At 50.0% G+C, this 9,301-nt stretch overlaps 1 protein-coding gene across 1 annotated transcript; it reads left to right on the forward strand.

Annotated features, from left to right (window-relative positions):
• Nucleotides 1-6,016: 6,016 nt before the first annotated feature.
• On the forward strand, nucleotides 6,017-6,358 carry LOC107401607 (protein LLP homolog). The gene has a single exon (XM_015998753.3). It carries the CDS (start codon nucleotides 6,017-6,019, stop codon nucleotides 6,356-6,358), a length of 342 nt encoding a protein of 113 aa, XP_015854239.1.
• The last annotated feature ends 2,943 nt before the right edge of the window (nucleotides 6,359-9,301 follow it).

Here is a 9,301-nt window from a genome sequence, read left to right on the forward strand (position 1 = left end):
CTAGCCCTTGGATTGATTTTTTTTTCCCCAGCTCCGTTCTCAATCTTTGTCCCATGCTGACAACTGTGTCTTCTTTCAAGTTCTTTTCTGTCCAGCTGATGCCTGCTCTGCCGTTTCAAGGGAGACATTGTCACACCTCCCTCAACACCCAAGAGATCCGATCGCTCCTGTTTCCCAAAATATTCTTTGGATTTGTCACCCGTTCGTTTCCTTAAACAGGCATGACTCACGTGAAGAAGGTGGAAATGCCTGCGTGGGCTGGGACAGCCGGGATGGCATGCCCCCATTAGCCCAGCTGTGAGAGAACAAGGAGGCCCTGAGGAGTCAAATCCCCACAGGAGAACTAAATCCCTTCCAGGGTGACTTTGGTGGCTGAGACTGACCTGGAGAGGGAGAAGGGCCAGAGGTGTATACTATATCCCTTAAACGTCTGTCTCAGACGTCTGTTCTGGGGACTGTCACCTGTGACTCCGTAGGGACTGGGCTGCCATCCTCCTCTGAGAATAAGAGCAGGGAGAATTAGGGGTGAGGGCCAGGGAGACCCCTTTAGCTTGGAGAGAGGTGACATCGTGTGGTTGAAGGTGGAAAGAAGGGCCCTGTATCCTGAGTATGGGTTCTACATTGTCTGTGACTTCAGACGTGGGGGGTGTCTCTTGAGGGCCACATGTCACCGGCAGGTCGGGCCTGGGCGGAAGGGACACAGGGCAACCTTGAGTGGGTGCTGCTCTGAGTCCAGCTGTCCTTGACAGGGATGACAAATATGACTAGGCAGATAGGTGCAGATGGGGTCAATGGGAAATGTCACTTCCCTGCGAGGCCACAGGGCCCGGAGTGCTTTTCAGGTCAAAGGTCAAGTGTCAAGGTGGGGACAAGAAGGTGGGTCCCCCTTATCTCAGGCCATGCACTGGCTTGAAACTTAGCCTCAGAGCAGAAAAAAAAAAGTTTTCCCCCTTTATTTTTGGCTTTTATTTTAGTCAACCGAATGTGGGCAAATTTTGCCAGGAAACACTGTGGTTGTCGGGTGTGGTGGCACATGCCTTTCCTCCCAGCACTGTGGAGGCAGAGCGGGGTGAATGGATCTCTGAATTTAAGGCCAGCCTGGTCTACCTAGAGAGTTCCAGGATAGCCAGAGCCACATAGTGAGACCCTGAGTCAAAAAAAAAAAAAAAAAAAAAAAGACAAAATAAAAACACTGCAGTTACCTGCCCATCCCCTCCTATTGCTTCTGGACTATTGAATAATGTTGTTTCATGACTGTAGTTGTTGTTGTTTTGGTTTTAATTTAAAAAAATTGGTTTTACTTTATATATACGGGTATTTTGCTTGCTGGTACGTCTGTGCACCACGTGTGTGCCTGGTGCCCAAGGAGGCCAGAAGTGGACCCTAAATCACCTGGGACCGGAGTTATAGATGGTTGCAGGTCACCAAGTGGGTGCCAGGAATCAAACCCAGGTCCTTTGTAAGAACGGTTAGTGCTTAATCGCTGACCACCTTTCCTGTCTGGCATATTGGTTGATTTTTTTTTTTTCCTCATCTTGGGGTGGATTTTGCTGGTCTCTCTCCTCAGACCTCTCCACACAGCCTCCCATTTCCCTGGATTATGGGCATAGAGCCTGGAGCTGTGTGCTGGCTTCCAGTCTCCCTTTGTTGCTGTATGTTCCTGGACAAATCCCTTCAACATTTCAGGTGACAGTCATCCACACAGATTGGTTGGCTGTAGCTTTTTGTTTTGTTATTCGTTTTTTGAGACAGGGTTTCTCTGTGTAGTTTTGGTGCCTGTCCTGGATCTCGCTCTGTAGCCCAGGCTGGCCTCGAACTCACAGAGATCCGCCTGGCTCTGCCTCCCGAGTGCTGTGACTAAAGGTGTGTGCCACTGCTGCCCGGTGGCTATAGCTTTTGTGAGTGTGTTTGTTTTGACACAAAATCTATGTCTTACTGTGTAGCCCAGGCTGGCCTTGAACTCATGGCAATTCTCCTGCCTCTGAGGGTTTCCCAAATCATGGGATTACAGGCCTGAGTCACTGTGGCCAGCCTTGGGCTGTATCCTTAAATAAAGTATAGGCATCAAACAGTAAAGGGAAGTCCCCTGCTGTCGTTGTTAGCCCCACATATGGTAGGCCAGCTTCCCGGGTACTATTTTTGCTGTGATCCATGGCCAAAGGTGCTGCAACCCACACTAGGGGCTTCTATAACCCACACCAAGAGTGCAGTATCCATGGCCACAGGCTCTGTAACCTATGGTTAAGGGTGCTGAACCCATGGCCAAAGACTCTGTACTATGACCTAGAGTGCTGTGCCCAGAGCCAAGGGCTCCATCATCTGTGCCTTAATGAAGCTCTCCCAGAGCAAGGGTGGGCTCCCTAAGGAACCCCCCAGCCTCTTTTTCCTTAGGAACACAAGACAGCTGCCTAGCACTGCTCCTGTATGCAAAACTTCAAAAAGTCAGGAACCCAACCCCCCCCCCAAATCTGTGAAAAATGTGACCCCGAGTGGACGGTGGACAGGGTGTGAGAGAGCTGAAGACAGCGTCCCTTCATGGGGCGTGTCTGGTAACTCAAGTGCTTTCTTTTCCTTTGGAGATGGTACCCAAGGTGGTAGGGATGCTCAGTGTTGACTGTGGTCCATCCATCCCAGAATGTGACTCTTCCTTTCTCACTGGGCCTATGTCTGGGAAAGACGCTCAGAGACCTGCAGGAGAGTCGATTTGGAGATCCATGTCAGCAGGTATTCCAGCCCCCACATCTGGAATCCGTGATGAGTGAGGACCCTGCCTGTGTCTCCCAAGCTCTCACCCATGGAGAGGACTCCTCACTCTGGTCTCGTACCGGTTGGTAGCCAGGCTCGGCCGCATTATCGTTGCAGACACTGTTCGGTAAGCTATTTTCTAATGATCGTTTGTTCTGGCGCACGGCTCTCCTCCCCTGCCTGCGGATTCCCTGCTGTCTGTTCATAGGGACAGTCACTGCTTGGTCTGTCCCCAAATACGAAGTGTCTAAGGTGAGCTTGTCAAGGAGCCCAGAACCTGGGTGGATTCAGGATTCACCAAGGCGATGTTCAGAAAGTCCTTTCCCCCCGGGCTGCAGAGCCTCCCTGAACAAGCTTTCCTATTTTTCTCTGGATGGTAAAGCCAGAGTCAATACTCCAGGATGTGGTGGGGTGGGGTTCTGGGGTTCTCAGCACCCACCCATCCACTCACTTGTCCAGAGGTCCCTAGTTTCTGGTCCTCACTCCTTATATACCTTTCTGCTATCTGTCATCAGTCCCTGGGATTAAAGACTCACTTCTTCAGATTAAAGGTGTGTGTCACCATGCCTGGTTGTTTCCAGTGTGGCCTTGAACTCACAGAAATCCAGAGGGATTTCTGCCTCTGGAATGCTAGGATTAAAGGCATGTGCTACCACTGCCTATCCTCTATGTTTAATATTGTGGCTGTTCTGTTCTCTGACCCCAGATAAGTTTATTAGTGTGCACAATATTTCAGGGAACACAATACCACCACATTTCCTCATTGCTGTTATTGTCGTCACCACCTTCACTGCTATCATTGCCATTACCGTCACCACCATCCCCCTTATCACCATCACCGTGACACCATCCCTATCATCATCATCACACTCACCACCATCATCGCCATCTCTGCCATCACCATCACTACTAATACCATCAACCACCACCACTACCCTCACTCACCATCACCCTTATCTCTACCATCACCATCATCACCATCATCACCATCCCCACCCATCATCATCTTTTGAACATCGGTCCAACATCCAATGCCCTCTGTTGTACCAAGTAGCCGGGAAGCATTCGGAACTTGCTTTGGCCCTCTGGTTCTGTAAGGAGGCATAGATAACAACGTTTACTCCATAGGTGGGCGGACTCCTGAGGTTTGACCTCATTTTGGCTGGCTACAGGAGTGGAGTCCAGGGCAGGTGGCTTGCCCAGCCCCACCCTACTTTTTCAGGTTTCTGCCTCCAGAGGCCTCAGAGCCCTGCTGTGCCTCCAGGGTCCTTGGCGGGCTCTCAGCACGGTGTGCAAAGCCGCGCGCTCAGGGCTGGAGGCCACCTTATCCACCCGAGCTAGAACGTTTCTTTCCCAGCCCGCCTTCTCCCCGATCTCACATCCCAGGCCATCTTAGGTGTTTTTTGTGAGTGGAAACACGCTTCCCCTAGGCTGGCAGCTCGGCTGTAGACTTTTAGACACTGTTTGGCTTGGCGCGGCTTCCAAACGTTCCCCTGCGCCTCTGTTGCTCTAGATTTCTTTCTGCCAGAACCAGGATCAGAAATAACTCAGCTGTGAAAAAAAACTTCGAAGCTCTCAGGCAGCGCTTGAGGAAGACGGATTGCTGTTGGGTTATTTTCCCCTCTGAGTCAGAAGTGTGACGGTAGGCGGGAGGGAGCGGGAGGGAGGGCTTCAAAGACCCGGGGATATTTAGGGAGCAGGGCTGAGGGCTCCATTTTAGGAAAAATGAGGGCTGAGGTGTTGGCGCCCACCAGACAATCCCGCTTCCTCTCTCGCAGTCCTCCGGATTCCGGCCTCTAATACCCACCAGCCCAAGTTTGGTTGGTGTGAGACAGGCTTACATTGTTCCCTTTCAGTGTTATGAGATTGAAGCTTTTAAAATTCAACTTTGTGTTGTTTCGTTTCTGGCAGGGCTGTAGCTGGAACCCTGCCCCCCCCCCCAATGTGCTAGGCAAGAGTTCTGCCACTGAACCACACACACACACACACACACACACACACACACACACACCCTTTTGATTCTGAAACAGGGCCCGTCTAAGCTTGTAGTTAGTTTTCCTGCCTCAGCCTCCAGAGTGGCTGAGGTTATAGCTTATGCCATTAGGCCTGGAAAAAAAAACAATCCCTCTCTTTCTTTTTATTTATATACTTTCTGTAAATGGGTGCTTTGTCTGTACCCCAGAATGTATGTTTGCACCCCAGAAGAGGGCCTCAGATCCCATTATAGACTGTTGTGAACTACCACGTGAGTGTAGGGGACTTGAACTCAGGACCTTTAGAAGAGTATCCTCTCTGAGTCATTTCTCCAGCCCTTTTTCGATCTGTCTGTCTGTCTGTCTGTCTTTCATTAAACAGGTCCATTTGGAAACTTCCTGTGACTATATCCTGGTTAAATGTGGTCCTCAGCACAGAAGGAAAACCATGATTGACCTTGAGCAAAGGGCACATATCAAATACAAACGCCCTCCTTTCCCCTAGCAGTTGGGGGACACTGGAGATAGGCCTAGGGCCCTGGTTGTAACTTGATGTTCTCTTTTGGGTTGGGAGTTCCAACTGGCTCTAATAATCCTCGCCTCTTCAGTCTATGTGCTCTATTCAGGTACCTTCACAGCCATGCTGGGGTGAGAACACTGAGGGCCCCTTCCTCCTGGTCCTGGGGAGTTCACGCAAAGGGAACACAACTCCCGCAGAATCAGTAACAACCACAGCTACAGTATGTCACTGCGTGTGTGAAGGGGAGGTAAGAGGTGATGCCTTCAAAGCGAGAGTCCACCGGGCCAGTGCCCCTCAGAGGCTGATGGCCATTCAAAGCGGGAGTCTGCCATGCCAGTGCCCCTCAGAGGCCAATGTCCAGAGTGTTGGGAAGAATGAAAAAGAAACTTCACCTTGCAGAAGGGCAGAGAGTGAAAACCTGCTTGTTCTGCCCTCAACATGGGGTTGAAGGGGACATAGCCCTCCTCATAATCGCCTTCACTAGCTGCTTCTCACTTGACCTTAGTTTGAATTCATAGCTCCACTACCCCTGCTTATTTACCAGAAGGAGCCTGAGTCGGCATGTCAGAGACACTTGCATGTCCACTGCTGCAGCTCTAGCCTCACCAGCTAACCCGGAAGTAATGCAGGAGCAGATGCAGAGAATGCGGTGTGAATACAGGGGAGATTGCATTCAGTCATGAAGAAATACGGAGTTACGCCATCTGCAAGAAAGTGGACCGAGGCTGGTGTCTTACGTGTGGCGTGCAGTCAGTCGTGTTTCTCAGGTAAAGCATGGATGGCTAAAAGCTTACAGAGTAGGTGGAAACGGAAGATGCGGGCAGAGAAGAGGAAGAAGAATGCCCCAAGGGAGCTCAGAGTTGACGGTGATGCTCTGATGAAAGATGTCGAAGACATAGCAACTGTGGTGGTCCCCAAACAGTGTCAGGAGAAAACGCAGTGTGCGGTGGACAATGAAAAGGAGAATGAACTGAAGAGAAACAAGAAGACCCTTCTAGACCAGCATGGACAGTACCCAGTGTGGATGAACCAGAGGCAGAGGAAAAAACTGAAGGCGAAGAGAGAGAGAAAAAAACGGGGGAAAAGCAGAGCCAAAGCAGCGAAGGGCCTAGCCTGGTAGACCCTCAAGAACTGGAAAGTTGGTGCACGTGCCTTTAATCCCAGCCTGCGGGAGGCAGACAGGCAGAGCTCCGTGAGTTCGAGGCCAGCCTGGTCTACAAAGCAGGTGCCAGGAGAGCCTGGACTGTTACACAGAGAAACCTTGTCTCGAAAAATCACACAAAAAAGAAAGAAAAACTGGAAAGCGTTCATGGGAAAGAAGTTCAGTTGTTAGGAATGTCTTCACTGATTTCAGCTCTCACTGAATGGAAGCTATTTGTTTTCATATTTTAGTTTTGTCTTAGATCTGTAATTCAAATCCAGAATAATTGATTTGTTTTGGGAACTTGAATAAACTACCCTCCGTGATGAAGAAAAAAAGAAAGTGGACCGAATCGGAGAGAATCCTATTAAGAAAATTAAAACAGACTTAGAAAGTCAAATACAGCTTTTATCTCATTTGCAGAATTTAGATTTTATAAAGAGACATAAAACATGCACGCACAAGCTACAGTGACACACACACACATACAAGCTACAGTGACACACACACACATACAAGCTACAGTGACACACACACAAGCTACAGTGATACACACACACACACACACACACGCACACACACACACACACAAGCTACAGTGCCACCTGACAGCATGTCCTTGAGGCAGCTTCCAAAGACAGTGAGCAGCTCAGGGCAGGAGAATGACAAAGTCACAGGACAGAAAGGAAGAGCCTTGGAAACGGGCTGCAGTACGGGTGAGTCCTCACAGCCCTGGGGTCTGACATGGTCACATCGGGACTACAAACAAACGAAACACGATGATTCCTGTGTCTTTTTCTGAGAAAGAAAGGGAAATCTCTAAGAACCAAGCGGGGACTAAGAGACTGTACAGAGCAGTCATCTTTGAAAAAGAACCAGCTGGCCGGAGGCAGAGGCGGGCAGATCTCTGAGTTCGAGGTCAGCCTGGTCTACATGGAGAGCTCCAGGACAGTCAGGGATACAAGGAAAAAAAGGAAAAGAACCAGCTGGGAAGCCACCAAGCTTGGAACGGGAAACTCAAAGACAGATCAGCACAGTAGATGGGGCTGTGGAGAAGACTGGCGACGGACTGATGGGGTTTATCTAGAAGAGTAGAGTGGGAGGGGCCTAACGAACCTCTGCTTAGAGATCTAGAAAGCCATGGCGGACAGGGTTCCAGGCAGCAGAGAATAGCTGATAGGTGATACCACGCCCCAGACCCAAGAGGTCAGTGATGCCTCGGTGAGGTCAATAAAGGAAGATTTACAGATGGATATGGGAAGTCAGACTGCAGCCATCGGAGGAAAAGAGACAAGGTTAAATGCACCGGAGAAAACAAGGACCGCTTTGGGAGGGCGCGAACTATCATCAACAGAAGGCAGGATGCACTGGCATTTTATTTGCTGTGGGGCGGGGATAGGAAAGGGCCTCCCTTTGTAGCCTCGGCTTTGAAGCAGTGAGCCTCCTGCTTCAGCGTCCCCAGTGCTGGTACCAAGGGCAGCTGCTTGTACCTTTGGGGTGCTGAGAAGCAGTGATTGACAACGTGGAGCTCCACTCTAGTCTCCCAGAAGGAAGATGAGATGCGGTTGCATTCAGACAAAGGAGCGCAGTCAAGGGCTCCGCGGATAGGCCCTTGTCACGCACGCATGAGGGCGGGAGTTGATGCTCCAGAACTCAGGTAAAAATGCCAGGTGTGGTGGCGCGTGTCTATAATCCCAGTGTTGACGGGACTGAGGCAGGCAGACCCTCAGAGTTCACCAGCCAGCCAGCCAGCCAGCCAGCCTCACCTACTTGGTGAGCCCCAGGTGCCGGCCTCTCAGGAATCCATCTCAAAAAGCAAGGCGGATGGGATCTGAGGAATGACCACCTGAAGTGTCACCAGACCTACACATGCATACACATGTAGGCACCCACCCCACGTGTACACACACACACACACACACACACACACACACACACACACACACACACCCGTGAGATGCCTGCCACCAGAATAACCTCCCCAAAGGAAGCCCTTCACACAATGTACTCCAGACAGAATCAAAATTATTCTGGAGAAAAGACCAGCTATATAAAAAGGAGCCGCGGGCTCAGACATTGGCAAATATTTGGGGAGGAAATACATAAGTGTGGGCTGTACGACTCCGCAATAATGACTCCTAATTTATGGTGGAGAGGGACAGGCCAGCACTAAAATACTGGATAGTACCATATAATTTGGAAGAGGATGCTGAAAATTAAAGCTTTCAAATGCTGTCTGTTATTGAGGAGGAGGGCAAACAGACTGGGCAGGCTTAGATGCTGTTAGGTGCTGCGCTAACATTCTTTCGGCAAGCCCAAAAAATTAGCCCTGGGCAGCAAGAGGGCTCAGGCAGTAGAGGTACTGGCTGCCAAGCCCGACTACCCAGTGTCGAACCCGGGAGGCCACAGTGGAAAGAACCGATTCCAAACATTGTCCTCTGACCTCCACACACCCGCCACGGCACGTGTGGGCACACACTTGAGCACACACTAAGAGAATAAAGAAGAAAGGTGAGGCTGGAGAGTAATTAAGTCAACTCTGAATGTACAGCTAAAAGGACCAAGCTCTTCTTAAAAGACAATTATTGGACTGAAAATTTAAAACACCTAGAGTACAAAGACCTACGTTTGATGCTTGTGTGTGTTGCATGTGAGTGTGTGTGTGTGTGTGTGTGTGTGTGTGTGTGTGTGTGCTCGAGCGTGTGTAAAAAATTGACTTTAAGGAAGAAAACTATTATCCTGGATGAGATAGTTGCTGGGTAACAATAGAAGGATCAATTCTCCAGGAAATCTTAACTGCTCTCAACTCATGTACAAGTCCCCCAGTACCTATAAGGAAGGTTCCAGAGTCCCTGGAATGTATCACAATCCTTGGATGTCCAAGCACCTTTTTTGAGGAGGCACAATATGTGTGTGTAAACT

This window comes from Peromyscus maniculatus, chromosome 20 (assembly GCF_049852395.1).
Source record: "Peromyscus maniculatus bairdii isolate BWxNUB_F1_BW_parent chromosome 20, HU_Pman_BW_mat_3.1, whole genome shotgun sequence".
Taxonomy (NCBI): Eukaryota; Metazoa; Chordata; class Mammalia; order Rodentia; family Cricetidae; genus Peromyscus; species Peromyscus maniculatus.

Bases quoted from the DNA above. Each gene is read 5' to 3' on its own strand.
- LOC107401607 (XM_015998753.3), top strand. From the start codon at position 6,017: ATGGCTAAAAGCTTACAGAGTAGGTGGAAACGGAAGATGCGGGCAGAG.